This window comes from Spermophilus citellus (genome assembly GCF_964194105.1).
Source record: "Spermophilus citellus genome assembly, chromosome: 8".
Classification (NCBI taxonomy): Eukaryota; Metazoa; Chordata; class Mammalia; order Rodentia; family Sciuridae; genus Spermophilus; species Spermophilus citellus.
Window position 1 is genome coordinate 116,757,581 of NC_138189.1, and position 27,641 is coordinate 116,785,221.

General features: G+C 41.0%; 1 protein-coding gene across 4 annotated transcripts in view; it reads left to right on the forward strand.

Annotated features, from left to right (window-relative positions):
* Positions 1-21,411, forward strand: part of FAM13A (family with sequence similarity 13 member A) — a 332,113-nt gene extending 310,702 nt beyond the window's left edge. For 2 of the 4 annotated variants that reach the window (XM_081303804.1, XM_081303806.1), the window contains 9 exons: positions 652-790; positions 1,424-1,505; positions 2,325-2,545; positions 3,141-3,224; positions 9,833-9,928; positions 11,416-11,499; positions 15,971-16,167; positions 16,745-16,846; positions 19,475-21,411. In XM_081303804.1, coding sequence (XP_081159930.1) covers positions 652-790; positions 1,424-1,505; positions 2,325-2,545; positions 3,141-3,224; positions 9,833-9,928; positions 11,416-11,499; positions 15,971-16,167; positions 16,745-16,846; positions 19,475-19,601 — 1,132 coding nt within the window. In that variant the 3' untranslated portion in view covers positions 19,602-21,411. Of the gene's footprint in view, positions 1-531; positions 791-1,423; positions 1,506-2,324; positions 2,546-3,140; positions 3,225-9,832; positions 9,929-11,415; positions 11,500-15,970; positions 16,168-16,744; positions 16,847-19,474 lie in introns of all 4 variants that reach the window. The other 2 variants (XM_081303803.1, XM_081303805.1) reach the window with 2 other exon arrangements.
* The last annotated feature ends 6,230 nt before the right edge of the window (positions 21,412-27,641 follow it).

Consider the following 27,641-nt stretch of genomic DNA (forward strand, 5'->3'; position numbering starts at 1 on the left):
TGGTGCTGATGGCTGACAAGTTTTATAAAATTAAGCAGTGAGCCAGGCATGGTGGTATGCACCTGTAATTCCAGCAACTCGAGAGGCTTGGGACCACAAATTTGGGGCCAGCCTCAGCAATTTAGTGAGACCCTTAGCAACTTAGTGAGACCCTTCTCAAAAGCAAAAATTTAAAAATGGCTGCAGGGGTGGCTCAGTAGATAAGCATCCCTGGGTTCAACATCCTGTACCCCCCCCCCAAAAAAATTAACATGTAAGTCAATGGAAGAGCAAATCTGAAGTTCTCCACCCTAGTCCGCAAGCTATCTAGTAGTTTCCCAGTTGAACTGTAACCCAACTGTAGCATCACACATTGAATTTCCATTAGCACTTCATTTTCAAAGCACTCTCAAATTTAACTTTCAGGCCTGCAGAAAACATTTCATTCTAACTTTGCTAATCATAAATGTAAGAGAAAGACCCCCATGATAAGAGAGACATGCAGAGCTTAGCCACAAAATGAATTGGTTAATTTCCTTAATTTCCTTTCAGTCAAGAGCATGGGGGTTATTTTGACTCTTCTCCTCTATACCACATGGCACCCCACATTCAAGGCCCCTCCCAGCAGTCGGTGACTGCTCAGGGAGTTGATCCAAGTCTTGCCTCTCATAGGCGGCGAAGCTCTTCTCTGGGTTCCTATGATGATGAGCAAGAGGACCTGACACCCGCCCAGCTCACACGAAGGATTCAGAGCCTGAAAAAGAAGATCCGAAAGTTTGAGGACAGATTTGAAGAAGAGAGGAAGTACAGAGTGAGTGCCCCACAGGCTCCTCTGCCCCTACTTCTCCCCAGGAAGTGAGAGTTAATTCCTAGGGAATCTCAAAAGGACAATAAACACTGAGTAATGAACCCTGTTAAGCTCTGGTCACCAGGTGTCACCATTTTTATTGCACAAGCATAAGTCTACTTGTAAATTTGTCAGTGATCTAGAATGGGGGAAAGTATTGAATGAAATCTTCTATTTGGCTAAAATTGAATTCAAGATTATTTTCCGAAATTTCATTAGTACTGAGCTCATTGTTCTCTGCACTATCCTTAGCACTTCCTATGAGCGTGGCACAAATGGTGTGACCATCAGACTTCTCTGTTTTCTGCTCCTGACAAATTGAGCCCTACAAATGACAGAAAAGGGGTCAAAACACCACATGAGTGCCTGATTATAATGATCCAGCTTTTTAATCCCTGGGGAATTGAAAGCATCAAAATTAACCAGCTAGGTGGAGGATGGAATTACATTTGTGAATTTGCTCTGATGAATTGTGGTTGATTTCTTATTCTGTGACACTCAACTTTGCCTTCCTAGTTAAAAAGAAAGATCAACAAATTTGGCAGCTTTTCCCTGCCCTAGTTCTGAATCATTGACTCTAGACTTCCTTTTTTTCAGCCTTCCCACAGTGACAAAGCAGCCAATCCAGAGGTTCTGAAGTGGACAAATGACCTTGCCAAATTCCGGAAGCAACTTAAGGGTAGGTGAAGTCCTGAACCTGTAGTATAGCTTCCATACATGAAGCCGGGACCAAATCCATCAACTCAGGTCCTATGAGTGCCACTGCCAAGGTATTCCCAGGTCCCGAAGACACTCTCCGGTGCTCCCAGTTCTTCGGGGTCACTTCCATGTCCTCCTATGACTTCAATCACAGGGCAACCAGACCAGCTAAGACATAAATTCTGTAGCATTTCTACATTTCCCCAAATCACTAGTAGAAGGACGATGGTTTCAAGTCAAGACTTCTTAAACACCTGTTTAATATGAGACTTCATCTGCTGTGGTGTTGGGAGAAGCGAGGTAGACACAGAGATGAATCTAAAAAGGGTTTGGCCCCTTTCCCTCCAAAAGCTTGCTGTCATTTAGGAGATAGTCATATAAACAACGACAGTGCAAAGTGAAATGATTTCAAAATGAGATATCCAAGTCAAGTGGCCAGCTAGTGGGTGTTAGAGCCCTTCGACTCTTTAGGTGCTCAGGGAACAGGTCTGGGAAAACATCTGCCCCAGTCTGAGAACAGCTAATAGGCTGGTGTAGCTAAAGCTTGGGTGTTACAGAGCTAAAGCTTTCTCAGGAATTAGGGTTTGGGAAATATTCCAGATAATCCAGGAAGACATTATCATTATTTTGGGTTTTACATAATGACTCAGGGATTTTCAGTGATATTATAATTAGATACTCCCTGAAGGGGAAAAAAAAAAATCCATGGCTAAGCAGTTAGTGACATCACAGAAAAACAATTTGGATTCAGCAGGGCTCAGTTCTCATCTCTGTCTCTTCCCCAAATCTTCTCACTCAGAATCAAAACTAAAGATATCTGAAGAGGACCTAACGCCCAGGGTGAGGCAGCGAAGCAACACACTTCCCAAGAGTTTTGGTTCCCAGCTTGAAAAAGACGACGAGAAGAAGCAGGAGCTGGTAGATAAAGCCATCAAGCCCAGCGTTGAAGCCACCCTGGAGTCCATCCAGAGGAAGCTCCAGGAGAAGAGGGCAGAAACCAGTCGTCCTGAGGACATTAAGGTGTGGAGGTCCCCAGCCAATTGCTGATACCATTGTCACCAGCTTGGTAGAGACGCAGGGTGTCACATGAATCCCTGTGGAAGGTGATGGTCTGTAAACCAACCATGTATCTAGAAAGCAGATGAAACAACTGCGTGTTTCACCTGTGGGCACTTTGGTTTTTGACCACAGGTTGAAAGCAGACAGCTCTGTTACATGTATTGCAGAATGACCCTGCTGAAGTTAATAGTTTATGATTATCTGAGGTGGAAAGATTTTTAGACTAAACCTTCAGGACTAGGTAACCTGCTATAGTCATTGCAGGGGCCATTCAGCTAGGCCCCATGTGCCTCACATTCCTGCTCTCCTCAGTGCTCCACATGCTTTGCTGCCACATGGGAGCCCCAGGTAGTTAATGATGGTTCTGTTGTGTTGTCTGTGTTGCTGGCTAGTGGTCAGGATTAGCTCATTCCTAAGTGAGCTTTGGACAGAGCCAGGGAGAACTGTTGGACGAGGATTATTTTTAACCCTCCTTTAGGAGGTTTGTTTAAATAAAGAAGTTGGAATGTTCACAGGTGTTTTCCCCTTTTCATTTATTATCCCTGTGTTTATTCAGGATATGACCAAAGACCAGATTGCTAATGAGAAAGTGGCTCTGCAGAAGGCGCTCCTCTATTATGAAAGCATTCACGGAAGGCCGGTATGTGATACACTGTATTTTCTGATTGGGGTCAATGGTCTGACTTTGGGACCAGATTTTCTGTGTGCAGTATCTTGTAAATGGAGTTCCCTATTGTTTGCTCTCTTCACTTGTAAAGGAGGTTTACTACATACTTACACCATATCACAACTTTTTGAAGGCTCAGTCAGTTAAGAGAACTCTGTTATCTAGTCGATGCTGAACTTAAATTCCAAGGAAAGTTAGCAAGTAGCAAAAATGAAGTCACTGGTGTCCCTATTTGAGGAGTGAAAAGATGGAGCAGACGGATTCAGGGGCAGAGGTAGTACAGAGGAGGCATATAGCCCAGGTGTAAGGAGACATCCCTGTCCCAGGTCTGTCCCCATAAACTACCATTTTCTCTAAGCTTACTCATCCAGCTGCAGTGCAGGTGCAACCAGTGCTTGTTTTTGAGGACTTTCAGCTGTGTTCACAACCAAAATGTGAGGCATCCAAAATATGGCTTTGTGTTTTCATAACAACAGGAAGCATTTGAGGTGGTTTTGTTTATCAGCAAGTGTTTGCTGAATGTTAGTTGCTAGCTGTGGGGGGACAGCAGCATGATAGGCTTCTGCTGTCTTCCTTGAGGAACATATAATCAGACATTGTTTTTGTCGGTTACTCTTAGCAACATTCTTTCTGTTTTCAGTGTTATTTAAAATTCGACAAAACAAATTCTTAAAAGCAGGTATAAGGAATTATGAAACTTAGGTTTAAAGATGGATTTTTATATAACCAAAAAGCCTAGTTTCAGTCACAAACTAGATAATGGATAAAGTTGTTTCATCTAAAATATATTCTTAAGTCTTTTAAATAAAGAAGCTTCCAGGGCTGGGGATGTAGCTCAGTGGTAGAGTATTTGCCTCACATGCCCATGGCCCTGGGTTTAATCCCCAGCACTGCCAAATAAAAAATAAAAGCGCTTCCAGAATGATTTCCTAAACTTCCCCCCAACCCCAATTCTTGGAATTGAACCCAGGCTTTTGCACAAGCTAAACAAATGCTCTACCACTGAGCTACACCCCTAGCTACGAGTCCTCACACGGATGAGGGCAGGGATTCTAGGCCTTGTTCACCTAGTGATGAACCTAATCTTCAGCAGCTAACATGAGACCTGAAACACAGCATGAGCCCAGTGACTAGCTGCAGAATACATTTTCCACTGCATTTTGGTTTTGAATATATCAGGTTTAAATTAAAAAAAAAAAATTGCTGGCATTGATGATGATTGATTTTGCTGGCCTGTCCCTGCAGTGGAAAAATACCAGTACCCTGGGATAATGTTCGTGCTTCAGCCAAGTTTTTTTTTCCCCCAAGTTTTGTAAAGGCATTGAACCAAACAGTAAGTGCTCTGGAGCTCAAATATATTGTGCAACTTTCTTCTTTTCAAGTGGAGTATTCAGAATTTGTATAGGTAGAACTGAACACTTCTATGGACAGAGAAGAACCCCTTTTCCACCATGACCTTAGACCGTAAGTGTAGATCTCCTTGTGGCCAACAGGCAGGCTTTGGTGATACTGTGTGTTTTCTTCCTTTAATGTTTTTTTCTTTTCCTTGTGTGGATCCCAGTTATGACATTGCTAGGCTTCTTCAAGGGCTTCCTTGCCTGAGGCTCCCAAGAGCTCACAGCTGCCTTCTGGACTGTCTTAACTTTGCTGCCAGTTCACTGGTTTGTGTGCTGCTGTATTTGTTGCTCAGAGCTAGGCAGATTCATTCCACCTGGATGAAGGCCTCGCCCAGCCACTGTGAATCTTAGAGTCACAGATCTGGATTCAGAACCGCCCCAACTGAGACTAACTCTGTGACATTAGGTGACTTGGGTAACCTCTTTGGCCCAAAGTGCTGTGTTTATAGAGTAGATGTCTGTTATGGGTTGTCATGGAAATTAAATGAATTACAGAGAGACACACAGACAGACATGTATACATATATTTATGGGTAAGATGTTTGGCACTGAGGAAGTGGGACAGGGTGACTTTGGGGGTTGCAGAGTAAATGATAGTTTTTACTTCTGTCACAATTATATGTTCTACTCTCTGTGGCCAACTTCTGATTAAATGATTAAATCAGGAAAAAAGAATGCACCTTTTTTACTCTCTTATCAGTTCTTGGTCTTCCTTATTCATTTCTCTTTCATCATTCTTTCTGATGGGTCCGCGCATCTCATAGGACGGGGAACGAATGCTCTAGGAAACTTGAGTGTTGTTTTTTTTTTTTTTTTTTTCTGGTCCCAGGCCACACTCCGCCTCTCTCTGAAACGCGATACACCAACCTTCTCAGGAAAAGCAGAGTTCATTTGATATCTGGCCAGTCTGAAAATCAAATACTGAACTTTTCTTAGATCCATGGTGTTGCCATGAACCCTGATCTGTAAATATCATTTGGACAGGATACTTAGACAAAAAATAAAGATACTTCCAGAACTGAACTTTCATTCCAAGTCCCAGTTTTTGAGAAGCCAGGTGCTCAGAACTCCCGGGTTTTTGCTGAGTCCACAGGTTTTTGCTGGTTTTAAAAGACTCTGTCAGAATCACAGGTCAAAACAGCTGCTGTTTCTATGCATTTACAATTTACCATTCACCTTTATGGTTCTGTCCAGGTAATTGCAACCAAAGTGATGTAGGGCAGTTTTGTTTGCTTTAACAGAGCATGCTGTAGATGGAAAACAAGAATTCACACATGGGCACGTCAGAAGTGTGTCCTTTTCAGCATTTAAGGATCTCATCAAAAGACCACAGCACAGAAAAGTTGAGCAAATAACTGCAGCTCATTGTGGTGTCTTTAGTGTACAACAGGCTTTGGTCATAAAAGTTTGAGGGAGAGAACAAGTTGTTTGATCAGAGCTCATGGGTTCTTCTTGAATCTTTTGCTCACTGGCATCTTTTAACCCTGTGTTTCAAAACTGCGGGGCATAGGACAGCATAAACATAGCCAGGTACACATTTATGCCAATAATAGAGTCATATATAAATGCCACCCTTTGGTTAGCTGCTGTTTAGGATTTTCTGAATCTTTGCATAGCCAGCCTACTATTATTACCTTAAAATGAAGAAATGAAAGTTGGCATTTTCCAAATTAGTAATTCAAGAAGTCAACAGTTATAAGAGTCTATCTCATTTTGTCTTCCAGCAATTTTGTGATGCACAGGTACACCCCCAACACACACACACAGACACATACACACACACTCTCTCTCAGACTTTGTTTTATTGAGATTTTGAAGCAGTGTAATTTTTGTGTATCTATAGTATATTTTCTCACAAATTGTGTTTTTATGCTACTGTTCAGAGATCTTTGTTAACTCAACATAGGCGGAGCTCTCAGCTTAGAAGGCAGACTTGATTCAAGGACAGCCAAGTCAAATCCTGTCAAGTCAAATACCTTAAAATGAAGAAATGAACATCAACACATTGTGTCAAGGTCCTGCTTCACTTATTTGTGAAGAGAAAGAAACTTAAACTGGGAGTCAGTAGACTTGGGTTTTGACCCAGCTCCATTGCCTCAGGCAAATCATTACCCTATCATTACCTATTAACTTTATCATGTGAACATATAACACTTTTCTAACTCTAAGATTGCATTATTCCAGTTTTGTCTTGCCGCAGTCTTGGCTATCTTCAAAATATGTGATTCATTTTACCATTCACCTTTATGGTTCTGTCCAGGTAATTGCAACCAAAGTGATGTAGGGCAGTTTTGTTTGAGGCTAAAACAAAACCATCCCAAAAGATAAAGGCAGGCAAACACAGTTATCTAATCGGGTCCTTATGATTTCCAGTCAAGACTCTATACTCATTAAATATGGACAATTATTGGCTAAAGTTCCCATTGTGTTTTGAAATATTATCTGAAACTTATTGAGTAACAAATAGGGTAGTAAGTGAGCACTAGAAAAAAATTTTAAATCATAAGCAAAGACAGTGGGAAGTGCTGCCTTTGCCCTTTAGATCTTCATATCTAGATAGTTATGTTTTGATTTGTGTGTAAAAATAATAATAATCCTATTTCCACACATTGGAAAATCATTCAGCATTACCATTTAAATGAAAACTAAAGTTTTAAAAGAGGAATGAGTGGATTTTTGAAGAGATAGTGCACAACATATTAGGCCTAAAGTCATTTTCAAACAATTATGGGTGGTCAAGATTTTCTAATCTGAATTCTGCTATTTACCAGTTAGGAAAGTGAGGCTCAGAGAATTTCAGTGGCCATCTTTGCTGGTCTGTGCTTAAGAGCAGAATTGGTGGGTTGCAGGTTCAACCTTGACACATAACTGCCACATAGTTCTCCACCCCCACCAGCGGGGAAGGAGACTTCCGGTTGTCCAGTCCTCTGGCCAACACTTGACACTATTGGTCTTTCTGTGCTACCCCTTGTGATGGGTGTATAGTAGTAACACCTGTGGTTTGATTCTCAGTCTTTTTCATAAAAAATAATGAATTCCCTTCCAATCTCCCTTTACTATTGTGATAATGGAAGCAACAGTGAGGTGGTGGTTGTTATTTCACTAATGATGCGAAATCCACAAAATGTTTTGCATGATGGTCGTCTCTTCTCCTAGCTTGTGGTGTTTATCCAAAATGCACTTACTGTTGATCATTTTGAGATTGGCAAAGACAAACAGCCACAAAGGATAATCCATTCGAATGACCCAGCATTGTTGTTGAAGTTGAAAGTTCAAAAGACCCCTAAGAGAAAGGTCAAAGCTAGATACTACTTACTGGCTCTTTCCTACCTCTGCAACTCTTGCCTTATCAGGTGTAGAGTGGTTTAAAAAAAAAAATGCAGAAGACAAACAGCTGAGTTGAAAACAAAGAGATTTCATCTCATTCCTCATTGAAGTAACCAAAAGAAAATGCATGCTTACCTGTGAATTGGTCATACCTACTTAGGTTGGCAACAGTCATCCACTTATTTTGTAAATATTTATGAAACATTTCCATTATGTCAGGCTTTGAAATAGTGACTAGGAATACAAAAACAAAGTCCTGCTCTCAAGGGGCTACAATTTAAATAAGGAGACAGATGTGTAAACAGTTACTATAGAGTATAAAAGTTTATAAAATTGCAAGGCATACACAGAGTGGAATGGTGACATGAAGGAGAGGATTAGTCTCCCCAAGCAGGGGATGTTAGAAGACACTTGCATGCAGGGAGGTGGCTTGTGATATGGAATTCGTCAAAGGAGCAGAGAGGAAGCCATTTCAGGGGAGAAGGAATTTGACAAGGAGGTTTGTGATGGCCTAGTTTGTTTCTGGAGCTTGAGGTATGATGGGGGCAGAGAAAAGCAGCAGGTCATGAGCAACTTCAAATGCTATGCCAGGGAGTTGGGCTTGATTGTTCCCTACTGCCTAGAGAATTCATCCTTTAAACATTTTGAGCCCTGTGCCAGATTTTAGGGAAGCAAGGATGAGTGAGTCATCCATGTGCTCTTTCAGCAAATGTTTCTTGAATACCTGCTGTTTGCCAGAATCTTGTTTTTAAAAACACAATGATTTCATGGAGCACAAAGGCATGTAAATAACTTGGGGACCGCATGATATGCGTTATAATAGAAACACAAGCTTTCTTCTTCCATGGACCCAGGAACTAGTAAATTCTCTAGGAATTTTGAACCTTTGAGTAGTTTTAAGCAGGAACTTAAAAATGACCATTGTTTGTTGCTTGATACAAATATTTATATTTTTTTCTTTTTAAAAAATTTTCCATACTTTTTATTGGTGCATTGTGGTTGTACATAATGGTAGGTTTTGTTGTTACATATTGGTACATGCACACAATATCACAACATAATTTGGACAATATCACTCTGCAGCATTTTCCCCCACCCACCTTATAGTCCTTTTTCTTTATTCCACTGATCTCTTTGATTTTCATGAGACTACCTGTAGTGCACGCGTACACACACACACTCTCTCTCTCTCTCTACCCCCCTTCCCCTCCCTCCCTCCCTCCCTCCCTCTCTCTCCCCCCCCCCTCCCTTCTACCTTTCTCTCCTCTTTCCTCTCTAGCTTTCACATATGAGAGAAAACATGACCCTTGAGCGTCTGAGTTTGGCTTATTTTACTTAACATAATGGTTTCTAGTTCCATTTATTTTCCTGCAAATGACGTAATTTAATTTTTCTTTATGGCTGAGTAAAACCCCATTGTTCATATATATCACATTTTCTTTATTCATTCACTGAGACAGACACCTAGGCTAGTTCCATAGTTTGGCAGTTGTGAATTGCTATGACATATAAAGATGCATATGTCATAGCAATTGTATGCATGTGTCACTATAGCATGATGACTTTAGTTCTTTAGGATAATTACCAAGGACTGGGATAGCTGGGAAGAATGGCCATAGTTCTGATTTATGAAAAGCAAGACTACCAATAAAATGATTTTCACTGATCTGCCACTGAAGTATGTATTTTAAATATTTGTTGAATAAGTAATAGTTTAAATAAACTTTTTAAAAGACTCGAGTTGTAACATCTGTATTTTCTGTAGGACACAAGGGCCCACCAGGGCTGTTCTCTTGGACAGCTGGTAGCATGAGTCCTGGAAACTGGCTTCTTAATAATCTTGTCCTTGCTTTTCAGGTGACAAAGAATGAACGTCAGGTTATGAAGCCACTATACGACAGGTACCGGCTAGTGAAACAGATCCTGTCCCGGGTCAACACTGTACCCATCATTGTGAGTGCAATACCTGCCTATTGTTGATACACTCCCTTTCTGATTGAAAGAACCCTGGGTATATTAATAGGGCTCTAACCTGCTTTCTCATGAAAGGAAAGGCTTGAACCAGTTATTAATATCCATGGCCCACAAGCTTGAGGAATGAAGATTTTATCAGACTTCTGAGGCTACCTTTGCCTACAGTGAGCACATCTGAAACTTATAGAATCCGCACCCCCCCACACACACACACACTTTGGGGAGACACACTTTGGCCATATAAATCTATCTAACATGTGCTGAGCCACCTCCCTGGCCCTTTCCTCAAAGACAGAGCACAGGGGACAGGGGCTGTACCTTCTCCAGGCTCTTCACTCCAAACAGTACCTCTCTAGTCTCAGGGGCTCTGTCCACAGTCTTTCCTCATCCCACAGAGGGACAGCTCCCTTGAGAGTTCAATCCAGGGAGGATCCTCTAAGGAACTCTAGAAAGAGTCTCCTGCTCTTGGGTGCTGTGGAGAAGTAGAGGGAGTATAAGAAAAGGGAGTCAAGCTAATGGTTCTGAAGTAGCCCTCTGTGTCCACCATCCTTGGGCTCGCTGTTCTTGGCCCCTGGATTGTTATCTTGTCAGGTTAGGGAGCAGCAGCTTGCCTTCCAGCTATGCAAGGCCATCCAGCACCAGCCAGCCTGCTCCCATCCCTTAGCCCAGCCACAAGGCATCCACCCCTGGTCACTAAAGTGGGATGTTAGTGCCCTCCCCACCTCTGGAGGGCGGAGACATTACCTGATTGGTTGCCCTTATGCCCTGTGCCGACATTGCTTTATGGGCACTCACCCCCTCACTTTGAAGTCACTGTGGAGATCCATATTCATTTCAGCTGCTGATCTTGTCTGTTCCTTCCTTAAATCCCCTGGTTTTTCCTAGGCCTACAATATGCTTTTATATTTCTTTTAATGTGATTTTTTTTTTTTATGACTAAGGGAGGATACTAAGGCAGCTGTATTTGAAGACAGCTACTCTTCTAGAAATTTCCTATAGAATAAACTCATAAATAAATGGATTGGATCTAAGGAATTATTTTTTTTCTCCAGTTAAGAACCCTTAGGGTTCCTAAACAGAGAAGGTAGATAATGTTTGTGTTGCATTTTGAACTTGGCTATTCTCCTTAGCTGATTGTAGTGTTCTAGTTACTGTGACCAGGAGGAAAGAGGAAAGAGAGTCAGGTGTGTTTGCCTTTAGGATTTTTCTGAGTGTTTGGTTAACCTAGTCACATGATCTTCTTGACCCAGTTGTCTTCCCTGATGGATGGGTGTGGGCTCTGAAGGGAAGCTACAACTTGGAGAAGAATTTTGGTCATTTTAGGTTTTCCTGGGAGGTTTAGGTGGGAAGGGGTTAGAATAGTTAAAAGACTGTAATCAAATACTGGTGTGGCCAGAGGAAGCCCAGAGGAGGAGGGAGAGGGGAAGGGGTTCTCAATGTAACCTACTTGTTAACACCTGTCACAGGGTTCCCCCTCCAGCAAGCGGAGAAGCCCTTTGCTGCAACCAATTATCGAGGGTGAAACTGCTTCCTTCTTCAAGGAGATAAAGGTGAAGACCTCAGCTGCTAACCCATAGCGAAACTCGCATCTCCCATCCTGTGGGAAAAGGCTGTGATTGTACCCTTGGGTGATGGCTTCTTGTAGTGTGCCCTACAAATCAATAGCTACCCATAACCAACTTTAAACACTCCCCTTCTACTTAGATCATAGACTAGCTGATTTCCTTAGTCTCATTTCGTTCTCCGCTCTTTTTTTTGCTCTTTAGTTTTTACTTTGCTTTCAGAACTCATTTTGTTTTCCAGAATCTTTTTCGTTCTGCTTTGTTTTTCCCAGCTGGGGAATGGCTTTTCTGTATTCCAAAAATCTTAAAATTAGTTCATTAGACTAACTTTAAAAAAAAGTTCATATACCAAGTGTATTTTAAAAAGCAATTAGAAACGTATAATGCAATGAAAAGTTATACTTTTATAGCTGAATACCAAGTTGTCTTCGACAGATTTGCTGGTGGTTTCACCCACTTTTCCTTCCCCCACCATATTTATTCCTCAGGACCAGTGTTATCAACAATGCTTCATCTGTGGATGTGGTGCTGTGACTGGCAGTCACTAGAACATATGCCTTGGGTTTTTTCCAGTAATAATTATGAATTTTATACAGATAATCCCTGTCATCCATGGCTGCCTTCACTAGAAGGCACTTCTGTGCCTGTGGGACCCTAATTGGTCGCACTAGGATCAGCCTCTTCTGTGTGTTTGTTTCTAGACAACTGGACATTTAAAATGGACTGCCTAATGTGGGACTCTAGAGATGAAAATTAAAGGCACTTTTAAAAAAAAAAAAAATCATGACTGTTTTTTGAAGTTATTTAGGTTTGAAGAGGGAGTGAAACTCAAAAGTAGTAAGTTTTAAGTTTCACCTGTCATATTCTGTGACACGTCCATTTGTTTAGTGTAGTTAGGAATGACTTTTCAGAATAATCTTTCCTACTGAGGGTCAGAAATTGAAAACTTCATTTTCTTGCCTAAGGTAAGGTGTCACAAGCTACAAAGTCAGCTTTTATCTACTTGATTCCTTTTCTTACATCTTAGAGATCTAAAGTTCTTGATATGTCTAATTGAAGGTATTCGCCAATGACTGTGCTTACTGTTCATATTATCAAGCAGAACTTATGAATATGCTCTAAATGCTATTGAGAAATCTGGGCCAGTGTGCTGCATTGTGTCTTTAAAAATAGGGCTATTTTCTTACAATATGCCTTGATGTTGATAAAAGATGATACATTTTGTCTAGCAGGTAATTTTGCATAATTGAAGAAATTTGTGCAATTGTGTGTATGAAAATTAACGTGTTTCTCTTGGCATGTAGTGAAATTGCTACTGGAGGAAAATGTGTTTTTGAATACATCCAAAATATGGCACTCGATAATTGCCTCATTAAATGAATGGAAGATAGCCTGATGGTACTCTTCTTTTAAAAGGATATTATTCCTATTCTTATTCTTAGGCTTAATATTTTTTTCACAAAAATAGCTCGGCCATGGATTATTATCTCTGACCCACATCATGGTCAAAAGTTTTAGATAATTTTCCAATGACTCTGATGCTTTTGTAAACAGTGCTGCCTTTTGGTTTGTGTTGTTCCTATTAGCCAGGCTTATTCACATGTATTTTGACTGCACTGATTCTTGTTATTTCTGATACAATTTAGAATTTGATGTGTTGCAAATAAGTTTGTATTTAATGGTTTCTTTAAACCCATCCCTGGTTTAATTGCTTATAGGAGAGAATCAGCTGTGTAAGAAACAGAGCTCAAATTCTGAAGCCCTGGATATTCCAGCCCAAAGAAACCTAGTCAGTTCTCTACCTTCTGCAGGGATCTCCTCTAAAACTTCCTTAGTAGAATAGAAACACTGCCCCTGCAGAGGGATCCCATCATCAAGCTCAAACACTTACAGAGATGGGGAGGGTGCGGTGGCTCCTAATAGCTAAAAATGTACTTTTTAAATATTTTTAAAATTATAAAGCATAACTTAATTATATGTGCAATTTAAATATCACAATGAGGGCTGGGGATATGGCTCAGTAAGTAGAGTGTTTGCCTCGCAGGCACAAGGCCCTGGGTTCAATCCCCAGCACCAAAAAAAAAAAAAAAAAAAAGTAAATATCACATTGAAAATTATCACATTTATAGTTACTATCAGCTTATTACATTCTATCCAGTGGGCTTGGTTTTGTCCTCTGGAGCTACATGGACTACACAGGCAGCTTCTTCCGTAAGAGCTCTTCATACTTTTATAGTCACCCATGCCACACCCTGGGAAATCTTTTTTCCAAGTTTTCCTACTGTTCTGATGTAATATGGGTTCCAGATTTTTCAGCCATCTCCTGGCTCTGCTATCTACACACACACACACACACACACACACACACACACACACACACACATTTATCTACATCCCTATCTACATCTAAACTAGTACCCAGAATTAGATGTTTTTCCAGGTACAGTTTAGCTGGGACAGTCCTTAATCTGGATGGCCAACGTCCTTTTAGTTCTCCAAGTCCTTGTCTATGTGCTCATCAACATATTGTTAGTTCATTTTAGTCCTCCCAGGGCAAGGTGACAGCCTTACTCCACTGACAACGAGGCTAGGCTGGGGGTGCTGTCCTGAGTTTTGTAGAATGCTCCCCAGCGTCTCTGGCCTCTGACCACCAGATGCCAATCATTTACCACAACCCCCTCTCCTGTTGTGACAACCCACACTGTCTCCAGGCATGGCCATGTGTCTCCTAGGGGACGAAATTGCCCTGCGAGAACCCCGGTGCGCCTCAGGTTGAGTCACACTGTGCCGCACTTGTGCGGTCCCCAGTGTGCTTCCCTGTCCAGTGCTTGCTTCTGTGAACCCAGCTCTCTTTCCTCACCTAATTATAGGACCTTAAGCTTTCCCAGTTACTTTTCTTACTTCTATTCCAGCCTTATGAGATAGATTAAATCAAGATTCACACATTGGGGGAATATGCCTGTTATGTCTTTGTCCAAGTGACTGATGGTGACTGAGGCAGGGACTTCCCTCCAAGTTGCCTCACCACTGCATCATCCCTGGGCTGAAATTTGTGCAGCCGGCTTTTTTGTTTTGTTTTTTGTTTCGTTTTGTTGGTAGATTGGACTCGGGATACTTTACCACTAAGCTATATCCCCAGTCTTTTTTGTTTTTTGTTTTGAGACAGGGTCTCACTAAATTGCTAAGGCCTTGAATTTGTGATCCTCCTGCCTCACCCTCCCAAGTCACTGGGTTTACAGGAGGATGGCAACTGGCCCTCCACCTCCACCCCACTAGCTTTCCTTTCACAAGGTCTGTTCAACTCTTTATTGAAATCACAACATTATACCAGTCCTGTTTAAAAAAAAAAAAAAAAAAAAAAAAAAAGTCTAGTTTTCATCTTCTTTTTCTTTTTTCTTTTTTTTTTTTTTGTGTGTGTGTGTGTGTGTGCTGGGGATGTCCCAAGGCCTGGCACATGCTAGGCATGCGCTCTCCCACTGAGCTACATCACCCACCAACTCCTGATATGTTTTTAAGCCACCAGTACTAGTGAGTTGATCACGGACTCTTCCCCGGCTGCTCATATCTTATCTTTTACAATCTACCCAGTATCTATCATTTATGATTTTGCTTGACTGTCTATTTTGTTATTATTCACATATTTTCAAAAGTTACTACCAAGAGTAGCATACCTGTGCCTCATTGGGTACCTGACATATGTTATCTCAATTCATTTTATTTTCCATACTACTTAGAGTTGAACCCAAGGCCTCTAGCATACTGGTCAAGTGCTCTTCACTGAGCTATACTCCCAGCCCTTTTTATTTTGAGTCCGAGTCTTGCCAAGGCTGGCCTCCAACTTGCAATCTGCTTCTTCCCCCGTACAGCTGGGCTTATCGCGTGCATCACACATCTGGCTACATTATCTCAATTCTTATAAAAATTACACAGATGACAATTATTTTAGAAAAAAAAAAAAGAACTTGCCAGGCGTAGTGATACTTGCTTATAATCTCAGTGACTTGGGAGGCTGAGGCAAGAAGATTTCAAGTTCAAAGTCAGCAACCTAGTGAGGCCCTAAGCAACTTGGCAAGAACCGATCTCAAAATAAAAAGCAAAAAGGGCTGGTAATGTGGCTCAGTGGTTTTAATCCCTAATACCAAAAGAGAAAAAAAAATCATTTAAAAAGTCAGATATTTGTAAAATTTTAAATGTTTAACAATTTAAATTTAAAAATGTAGCATTCACTCCTATGAAGCAAAGGGACTGCAGCTCCGAAGGCACATCTGAGACCAACTGGGAAAGCCTTCTCAGTTTTGCCAGTGTTGCCTCTATACCTTCACTACAGTATGTTTAATATGATAGGTACTGAAGAACTACATGAAATCTGAATTATTAGATGATTTTTAAATGATACTCATAGTGAAAGCATGCCCAAAAATGTGACCAGCTTTTTACTGGGGTTGCTGTGTGTCTCCAGGAAGAAGAGGAGGGGTCAGAAGACGATAGCCACACGAAGCCTGACTTCACAGTCACTCTCAAAACAGATTTCAGTGCACGTTGTTTTCTGGACCAATTCGAAGATGATGCCGATGGGTTTATTTCCCCAATGGATGATAAAATACCATCAAAATGCAGCCAGGACACAGGGCTTTCAAATCTGCACGCTGCGTCCATGTATGTCGTTTTGAGGGTGGTATTGAAATAGGTCAGAGAAAATAACTTTCATAAATATTATCTTAGCCTTTGTATTTAAATAAATTGACAAAACACAAGTGGTTAACCTGGGGTGCCTCTGGGTGGAGAAAACAGTGACTGATTTTAAAAAAAATCCTGTCTCAGTTTCCTTTTATGCTTTCTCCCATAGTTATTTGAGGGAGCTTTTGAGCTCTTGCTGAAATAACCAGAATGTCTCTCTAAATGGCATTGTGTGGTGTGGTTCTACTACAGCTTTAACACGCACTGGGCACCGATGGCATCTCTTTCTCGCAAAGAAAAACATGACAAAGTGCTGTGGGGTCTCATGAGGCCCAAGAATGCATAACTAGCAGGAACCCCCAGTGGATGCCTGTATTGTTGGCATGTTCGGGTTTTCAAGGGAGAAAAAAAACACCCATTTCTGCTGCCCCTCGGTGCATTTAGTGCTCACAACAATTTAATTTACTTGCTTCCTTCTGTCTCCATAACCCCTGTCAAGTTACATTTATAACAACTCAGATTTAATTTCCTGACATTTTTTTTTTCTTCCTCTTAGACCTGAACTCTTGGAACACCTTCAGGAAATGAGAGAAGAAAAGAAAAAAATTCGAAAGAAACTTCGTGATTTTGAAGACAATTTCTTCAGACAAAATGGAAGGTAGGGCATATGTCCCTTCTGTCCCCACCTCCTCTCTACATACAACTAGCACCTTGTTCCTGACAGATCTGTGGAATGCCTCCAGGGTGGGGGCAGTTCTGCATCCTCCCTGAAACCTGGTGCTTGGGTCTGTGCCCAGGTACCCTTAGAGGTTGACAGTGAGAAGGGGAGATTTATGTGCCCCTTCAAGAAGAAACGCTCCTGAGCAATGTCCTTGACTGATACAGATTCAGCTAACATGCATAAAACTAATCTGTCACATCAAATTTTCATCTAAAACAAGCGATCTGGAGCTGAATTTCAAGTTGAGAGCACTGAGTGTTTTTTTCCTTCCTTAAAGAAATAAGGAAAAGGGAACTCTCAATCATCACTGATCTTTTTTTTTTAATATTTATTTTTTAGTTATAGGTGGACACATATCTTTATTTTATTTTTATGTGGTGCTGAGGATCAAACCCAGTGCATCCCACATGGTAGGCGAGCGCTCTATCTTGGAGCCACAACCCCAGCTCCATCACTGATCTTAAAGCTCTTTAAAAACTCAGATTGGGCTAGAGGTGTAGCTCAATGGTAGAATGCTTGCCTAGCATGCCTGAGGCCCTGGGTTCAATCCTCAGTACCATGAAAAAAAAAAATGATAGTTCCCAGTTTGAAAAATATACATGAGAAGAATATATATAAAATAAGTCCACCTGGTTGAGAATTATTTTTTATCCCAGTGAGTTTTAAGGCACAGTCATCTGTATACATTGGAGTTAGATTTAATCATTTTAAGTTGGTTTTATATCAGTCCAAGTTATTTCAACTCTGAATACAGTTTCAGTATTTGAGTACTCTTTTATGTGTCCTGAAGTTTGGGGAAATGGTTTTTTTTCAAATATTATGTCAATTTACTTTTAAGATCTCTGATTTGGATCTGCCATATGCTGACTTTCTCAAAATTTTTACATTTTTAATACCTGGACATTTTCTTTTCATTCTCCACATAGTACAGGATATTTAGAGAATATAGATGAGCAGATAAAAAATAGTCCCCAAATACCTAAAGACAAATCAAGATTAATATTTTGCCGGGTACAGTGGTGCACACCTGTAATTGCAGAGGCTTAGGAGGCTGAGGCAGGAGGGTTGCAAGTTGAAAGCCAATTTCAGTAACTTAGCAAGGCCCTGTCTCAAAATTTTAAAAAATCAAAAGGGCTGGGGATGTAGCTCATGGTTAAGCTCCTCTGATTTCAATCGTTGATATCAAAACAAAAAAAAAAGAGTAATATTTTGATGTGTTTCCCCAATCCATCTTCTTTCTAAGCATGTTTGGATTATCTATGTATCCTTCATTGCTCTTATTGTCACATATTATGGACAGTATCTTATACGTGAGGAACGGTTATGTAACATGTACAACTTTTTAAAAAAATACAAATGATAGCCAAGCATGGTGGAGCATGTCTGTAATCCTAGCAGCTTGGGTGGCTAAGGCAAGAGGATCACAAGTTCAAAGCCAGCCTCAGCAACAGCAAGGTACTAAGCAAGTCAGTGAGACCCTGTCTCTAAATAAAATACAAAATAGGGCTGGGGATGTGGCTCAGTGGTCAAGTGCTCCTGAGTTCAATCCCAAGTACAAAAAAAAAAAAAGTAGAATTATGAGGGACTTACACTATCATAAGATCTGGCTCCATTTCCTATCTGATAGAGTGATAGCCCTCACAGGGCAAAGGGGGAATGGGTGCCAGAGGTTCAGAATCCTAAGGCGCCTGTTCCCTGCTGAGGGGCCATCTAGAACTCTTGCCTAGAGCAAAGCAGAACATGAATAAAATCTGTTTAGTTTTAGTTCACTAAACAAATAAAGACTCATGCTATCCCCCTTGCCCACACTTGCTCTTTAATAGTAAGAAAGGGAAGCCCGGGGTTTGAACTTTTAGAGGGGGCATTTCACAGTACAATGAGAATCAACTTCACACGGTACCAGGGTGGAGAGCAGATGCTTTGCAGGGAGCCTGACAGGTGCTCCTCATTTCACCGTGTGGACCGTGGACCCCACAGCACCTTCACAGCAGGTTGTTGCAAGGGCAATGTCAGATCATGGATACACAGAACTAGTACTGCACTTGACTCAACTGATACTTGTGTATATAAAAAAATCTGCATATAAAATTAGTAAACTATAAAGGTTTATTAATGTTACGTGATCCAGTTGCTGAATCCCAGGATCACTTTTATAAGCAAGAGAATGAATTCTCTGTTCTTGAAACAACTGCATGTTGTGGGTGTACAAATTGCCGATTAGAAACTTAATGGCTTATTAGATGAAATATATAAAAATGAGAAAATATTAAGTATGTATAAAGGATTTCAGTTAATAGGAACTCACTGTGAAATCATACTTAAGAGCCGAGCAAGACTTTCTGTATTTCTTAGTCCTTCATAGCATTCTACAAAATGCCAGATTAACTGTAAAAGCTCAGTTGCACGGTGCCTTCAGGGGAAAACCATTCTTCAGTGCTTATCTAAATCCAGCCTTGGCTAGGTACCAAGTGCCACTTGACAACAGTGATTCCACAGGTTGATAAACTGTAGAGTTATCACATAATGATAATTTGCCTTAGCCCCCCTTTCCTTTGTTTCCACTAGAAACGTCCAGAAGGAAGACCGCACTCCTATGGCCGAAGAATACAACGAATACAAACACATAAAGGCGAAACTAAGACTCCTGGAGGTGCTCATCAGCAAGAGAGACACTGATTCCAAGTCCATGTAAGGGGCACCCCAGCCCAGCAAGGGGTGCCTGCGGATGCAAAGAGGACTTACTGTTCTGGTACAGAGCAGCTCTAGAAGGCAGCCTTGGAGCTGAACCTCCAAAGCCTGACGCCCTTCTGCTGCCGGGCCTTTTGGGTGGGCTCCTGTTCCTGCTGCCTGCCTTAGAAACTGCCTACATGGAAGATGACAGTGTGACCTGACTTAGGAATTTTGTAATAAGAAGTCAAGATTCCTGCACACTTACACACTTGAAGTGGGAACTTCACTAACACTAACAGTGATGAATCACTACCTTAGCCACACCCGTCTACAGAGATTATACACTGTTTTTCCCTGGACAACTGAGAAACCAGAGAGAACATTCTCTAACTGTGATAAAAACAAGCTCAGGACTTTACTCTGTAGAGTGAATTTGCTGTGGAGGTCCAGGTCCCTCTCTGGACCCAGTCAAGTGTGACCATGCATTGGAGCCCTATTTGCTGCCTTGGCCATTCTAGTGACCTTCCCACAGAGCTGCGCCTTCCCCAAGTGTGAATTGATTTTCCCTCCAGCTCTCAGATGGAAGCTGCATCTGCCCATAGTGGCAGAGCAGTCATCAATGTGAGGGTGCGTTTCTTCAGGACTTCCTCAGCTGACAGATCCAGTCCCTGACTAGGACTTAATCTATCTTCAGAGGACAGAGGGATTGCAGCAGCAGCCATATTAATACTGATTTTTAAATCAGGTAACAGGTGAAGAGCCTGGAGATTGTTTCTTGAACACTGACTGCACTTACCAGTCTGGTTTTAATATTAAACACTAAGCGAGGCCAGCATGCCTATATAACCTACCGAGGGCTTGATTTTGTTGTGGTTCTAGCCAAACTTAAAGGGCCTTGCTTAATTCTTAGCCTCAGTGTAGAGGATCATGTGAGAGAGGGAGCCTGTGCCATCAGCCTCCTGAATACCTACCAGAGTTTAATTTTTCTAAAAAAGTAAATCTGCACTAAAATCCCCAGACGGGTAAATGTAGCCCTCAGAGCTCAGCTCAAGGCAGAATCTAGCTCACACTACTTTCAAGAGCATATATATTAGAAAAAAACGGCATATATATAGCCAATTTTGATTGTAATTTTTTTCAAAGGCTGTGTCACAAAGCTGTCTATATTAGACGTTTTGGAGGGACCAGGGAATTTAAGACACCAAATCATTCATCTCTTCATTGTGCTTGATGTCACGCTGTGATTTGTTTTTCTTTTTCACCTTCTGTGTCTGCCCTGAGGAAGAGGGTTTGGGGTCCACCCTTGTGCTTTGTGAGGCACAGCCCTGGTGTCTGCTTGCCCACCAGGCTGAAGTGCCATCTCAGAGGCTCCACCTCCTGAAGACAATATTGCAGGGTGGACAGGACAGCAGGGACCTCCTCTTGTTCTGAGAGTTGCTTTCTTAAAGGTTGCAGTTTTGTGTTCTAAAAAGGAAAGGGATAGAATGTAAAGCCGCACCAACCAGTTGTCAATTGTAATAATGGGTCTTAAACACCTGGTGGTGGATTTACTTCTCCATTGCTGAAATGAGATAGCAGCTCTCCTCTGTTCAAGTGGTGGTGGGGAGGGGGGTCAGGAGAAAGGAATGCCTTTAAGTTTTTCTTAATCATATAGAAGCATGAGCTATGTGTTGGAAGTGCCCTCATTTTAATCCACACATTTAAAGATGGTACATAATCCTACAAATTTAAATGTACATGAAAATATAGTTTGATATTCTTTGCTCTACTGTTTACATTACAGATCGTTATAATTTCAAGGAGTTATATTATAAATAAAATGATGCACTTTAGGATGTTTTCTATTTTTGAAATCTGAACATGAATCATTCACATGACCAAAAATTGTATTTTTAAAAAGAAATACATGTCTAGTCTGTCCTTTTTAACTGTTCTCTTAAATAAGCTATGATATAAATCAAATTATCAGTTCACTTTTGAAGCACATCTAAGAGTATTGTTTTGAAAAAATATCCTATAGAATTTTTAAACTCCATATAAGTGAGAAGCTAGTAGGTTTTTGAAATCTGTTCTTTCTCGCCAAAGGTAAATTAAAAGATTTATTCAGGAATCCCCATTCAAATTTGTATGATTCAATAAAAGAAAACACCAACTTATAGTAAATTGTGTATGGAATATTGTGTTTTCCTTTGTAGTTTCTAATCTATATTCTTCAGAGAAAAAAAGCCAAATTAAGTTGGGGGTGGAGAGCTATGTGTACACCAGATCCTTTTTGAAGGCGTATGAGTCAGTGATTTCTGACTGCCAGAAACGCAGAGGCAAATCTGTTTCCATGACAACCATTGCTGCAGCCTAGCATCTCTAAGCACTAGAGGCTGTGGCTTAATTGGCTTCAAACGACAGAATGCGGCAGACCGGTGTTTTTCCTTTGCTCTCTTGGGAATGTGTATGTTTATTAGCACATGCCAACAAAATAAATGTCAAGGGTTATTTAATAACAAGTAAAGATAAAGCCTGAATAAGCTTGATTATATGATCATAAGAATTAGAGATAGCAAAGGCTTGTAATTTTCATAAGCACTTGCTGTTGTGTTCAGTCTAGGGTAAATATTGAAATACATGTTTATATAAGTATGGTATCATTACTGCATTTCATCTTTGAAAAATTTGGTTTAGATTTCACTTTCTAAGACATGGAGGTGCAATGTTTAGGATAACAACCAGCTTAAAAGTGCTTAAGACAGTAGACGTTTGTCCTTTGCTGCTAGAACAAAGTTGGCACAATCCTGGTGATCTCCCAACTCAGGGGAAATTTCCATGAAAGACCAAATCCAATTTCAAACTTGAGACTGGACTAATTTTTTTTAATTAACTAATTGTTAGAGTGCAGTGTGAGCTACTAGATGAAATTTCTTCCCTGTGGTTGCCAGTTTAAAGTCAAAAGATTTTTTTCAGCAGAGTAACACATCACCAAGGTTTTAGCTTTGTCTCATTCTGAAGCAACACTTGCTGGGGGAAGAGCCTCTTGCAGGGTGTGTCTGCTCCCAGGTGTGACATTTCTAGCCCAGGAAAAATGCCTCTGGGCTGTGCCTGTCATAAACACTACACTGCAGCAGCAGTTTTGGAACCCTGAAGGGCTGAGCATTTGTGAATGTGGCTGAGCTTGGAATTCCTTACCAGGTAAATACGTGGGCTTGGTATCAGAATAAAGGAAAGGCTGTGATACAACCAATTAAGCCTAGTCAGTCTGGGGGTTGCCTAGTTTTCAGCAGTGAGAACTAGACCTAGTAACCAGAACCAATCACAGATGTGTAAGAAAAATCACATTTTAAAATTTGTCATTTTTTTTAAAGATATCTTTAAATCTGAGAATGAAGATACCATTTTTCTGCTTTTGATGGTGTATTTATTGTTGAACACCATCAGCTATTAACTGCTTGGTGAAAAACGGTTGTCATCTAAATTCTGTTTTGCTTTCCCAGCACGCTGCTTCCTGGATTCTTCTCCCTCAAGTGGGAAGAAGTGCTTTCTGCGCCAAGATCAATGCCTTTGGGATGTTCTTTTTTAGCATCCACTTGATTAAAGCAGTGGAAGGGACAAAACTATCCTAAATGTTAAGTGGCATTTCCTCTAAAGCCCACATTTAAAGAGACCCGGAATGTGCTTTTCTCTCCTTCGTTCATTTTTATCTTTTTGCCTACTTGACCCTCAAAATGTACTAAAGAGCATTATTTGCCAAACTGGATGAACATTTTTTCAAATTTTTATAGATTCACATTGTGCACACTGCCGCTGTCACAAATGGTGGCCACTATGGCAGGCTCCAAGCAGGAGTGATAGATACATACCAGTCAGGCAGCAGCACCAGCCATTGCCCAAACAGACTGTGCCCCATCTGGCATCTGCACTTGTCTCCCAAGAGCTTCTTAGTAGATGCTTGTATATAGACCAAGAACAGAAAGAAGTACAGAGGTGACAAATATGTATATGAAAAGGAGGTACATTTACAACTTCATAGTATTACAAAGTTGCAGTTATATCTTTTAGAGAATCTCATTTTACCTGGAATGGAGCCAGTCATGGTTACCTGTGTAGCTAGAGAAATCAGTTCCATGGCAGATCTAATTCACCTGAAAATACCTACACAGTTATGAATATGGTCAAGAATGAATAAAATTTTCCCAAGTAATATGGGCCCAGAACAATGTTTACATGCCGTGTAAGCAGAAAGAATTTGAAATTACCAATGTCCTTTTTAAAATGTAAATTGAATGAAAAATATTATGTACATTTTTGTACATGACTTTTGTATAAGCTTAAAAAAATAAAATATTTTTAACTGGAAGTTCTGAAATGTGTGAGAGTGTCAGGGATATATGACTGAACTGCCTGTGGGGGTCTGATCGTTCCCTTCTTTAAGGAATCCAACGCTGGCTCCCTGGAGCCCCTCAGAAGACTCATGAGGATTGAGTTTTTGTTCTGCCTCCAGGGAAGAAGGGCACTGGAAAGTGAAGCAAACTGGTACATATTAGCCATGTCCATGTTGTAGCTAGAAAAACATATTGTGTTCTATGCTCAGTTGCCTTTAAATCAATTCATAAAAGTGGCAGGAAGTGCTTGGGGAGGAGGTGTGTAGAAACAAAGGCATTAAAGCAAAATATTTTTTTAAGTACATTTCCGAAGTCTACGAGGCCATCATAGGCAAATACATTTGGTATTTACTATTCTGAAACTTACTAATAAGACGACCAGAAAACAGACTTTGGGGAAAAGGCACATTTCAATTGTGTAAAGTAAGTACCTCACCCTTAATGTTGCCTGTCACAGGCCAAGGGCATCACTAAGAACCTGCCAGGTACCTGCCAACTTAAGCCTTGAATGGCTGTGAGGTCAGTGCCCCAAGGTAGGTGGGCATGCAGGTGTCCTTTGGACTGCATGTGCTATATATATATATATATATATATATATATATATATATATACACACACACACACACACACACAGTGACTTCAAAAAAACATCAGGCTTGAAGTAAAGACCTTGTCCTAGGATTGGCCCCAAGGCCAGTCTGACTTGAGAGTACAAGCACAGTGCTGCTAACATAGATGTGATTTAACAAGGTCCTGCTGAAACTGAGGCTGATCCAGAATTGTTTAAATTTTGTAACACTGACCCAAAGTAATAAAATTTGCCACAAGTTACAGGCAGCACTTAGTGATCCTCCATTTCCTTCAATATTTTGATGTTGCTTCTTTTGAGGAACCAGAAAGTTTAAACCCAAGTACATGAAGGTCCTCCAGGTTGTGACAAAGCCACCCTCACCTTTGCACTGGCTTTGCTTCTGGTCCTATTACTAGTTTGCAGAACTATGGACAACCTCAATGGGAATTTGAGAATGGTATCTCCGCACAGTTGGGGAGCGCAGACTGAAGAAGAGAGGCAAGACCCCCTTCAAGAGTCCCATTATTACCTCTTCTAAAAATGAATTCTGAATATTGTAAGACAATATATATCAGCTATCCCGAAGTTGGGTCAGCTCACTGAGGCTATATATACATAGTAGAATTTCATATTCAGTAAAAGCCAAAAGTAAAATTCATTCCCAAAGGCATTTTTAGAATCCTGGCTGGCAGGCAGACAAATGGGGTTTGGCAGGAACTGGGGTTGTTGACAGCTTGGTTCTCACTTTTCCTCTCCAGCATCAAGGCTAGTACCACAAGGGTGGCTCGGAGTTGTACGGCAGCTGCTCGGAGGAACTCAGCCCAATGCAAAACAGCAAAGACATCTCTGAGAGCACTCGGATCCCCAACTGGGCCATGTGTATATAAATTATATGTGAACTGCAAATCCTGAAATTCATAATCTTTTAGATGTTTGAACTTAATTTCTCAAAAGCAATCCAAAGATATGCAGAAATCTTTATATTGTTTATCTGGTTCTCCAGCTTTGAGTACTATTTAGTAAGATATTTTGAGATATTATGATTTTTCTGTAACTGTTACTTTTGAAGAACTTAAAATTACTATACAGGATTAAACAAAGGGAAGGGGAAAGACAGTGAAAGCAGCAGAGAGTAGTGCTTCTTCCATTGAATATGCATGTGAAGGTGTGGGATCTTGGAGTTGTAGTAGCTCTCTAGTGCTTCACATGAACGCCTTCCTGAGGTGCTGCATTATGTTCAGTCCAAGAACCTCATCTTGAGGAGGATGCAGACTGCATTCTGGGCAACTGTGAAATGAATAGCTCTGCCAATTAATCCAACATAGTGAGTTAATAGAGAGGTAACAGACACCAGCACACTGGACCACACTCAAGGAGAATAGACCACTGCTGATGCTTGAGGGCCACACTGCAGATGGTCCAGATGTATAACCTACCCTCCCAAAGTCTGTTTCTTTATGTGAAAAACGGGAATATAATCATAGTACCTACCCAAGAGGGTTATCACAAGAATTTAGTTAGATTACTGTAAACTGATAACACAGTAAATCCTCAACAGACAATGGTGCTGGGGTCCTCATTGAGGCAAAGATTCTTCTTATCTTCAAGTCCAGTAATGCATTTTGAATCCCTACAAAAAAGGAACTGTATTTCCCAGGATCATATCCCCCACCATCGCCCTCTGATTCCTTGTTTATATAAGTCAGATCAGAATATACCTCCAGCACTTTAAGCACAAATTAGTGCTAATAGGATGAGCCAGATTTCATGGGAACATTAACCAATTATTCTCTCGGGGAAAAATCATAAATGGTGACTGTTGCTGTTCTCAAGCAAATCACATCGAAAGGCATTGCCTCAGAAGGATTAATGCTTGCTACATTCCTTCTCTCACAGAGGCAGGGCAAACCCCTCTAAGTCTACTTCTCCCCAAAACATTTTGGGAGGTCTGAATCTGCTCAGGCATGTATGAAGAATGAACCTTCTGATGGCTGAGGCCAATGTGGGAATGCTTGAGTTCAGGGAAAGGAGAAAGGGGTCAGAATAAACTTTGGATTGGCTTCCTGGTCACTTAAATGTCCTGAAATTTCTGCCTTGGGGTATATTTTTAACAACTAAAAACTAAATGTACCCCTGAGAGGAGAGTTGCTCCAATTTTGGCAAGCTCCTAATCAGCATACTAAATCTCATCAAAACCTAAGGTCAAGGCTGGGAAAGTACCTGGGGTCCTCCAGTCCCTCCTTACCCTGCAGAAGGAATAAACTAAAGGTGTCATTGCTGGGGCCAGAGGCAGGGCAAGTTCTGGGATTTAGTGATTTTATATTCTCATTGAATGAGGCTGTGCTCCACCTGTTACCTCAGAAATTCAGAACCTTCAGATCTCCTGTCCCAACACTCTGTCATGCCTTGAACTTGAGAGTCCTTGATTTTGGTTCACAGACATCTGCATTCCTGAGAATGTTCAGGCATCAAAGGTCAAGAGACCCATTTTTGACAAGCAGCAGTAGCTTTGGTTGTGGCAGGCCAGCCCTGCTGGGACCACAAGCCAGTACCTAGTTGGCACTTGCTGTCAACTTTTGCCCTGAAGAGTGCCGACCTCTGATGAACCAGAGGAGAATGGGGCTTTTTCCAAATCTGCTCTTTGCTTTCTTTTCCTCCTAATCCTAAAGAAAAAGTAACCATGAAAGACTTATCTGGTTTAGTGCTTGGCTCCATCTGAGGGGTACGTGTATGTCTTTTAATTCTTATTTAAGTTTCTCAGGAAGTTCAACAGCAGTAGAAACTGAATCAATAATTATCATAAATTGTATCTAACTCCCATGGGATTAGGCCGAGGAAAATCAGCTTTTAAAAGATCTGAAGACCATGTGATTGTGCACCCTGCCAAGTATCCAGTCACTCTGGGGGGTGGGGGGAGCTGACAACTGAACTAATTTTCCTGGTGCTACACACAACTAAGGCGTATGCATGCCATCATTTTGGAAGGAAAACCTGGACTGGCTGATCCACAGGAGAGGCTGTTATTAATGCAGAGCCAAGGAGTCTGCCATTACTGGGGTGGACACTTCTCTGGCACCTATTCTCTAGCATGTCTCACTGCACAAGTAAAGGGCATGAGAGA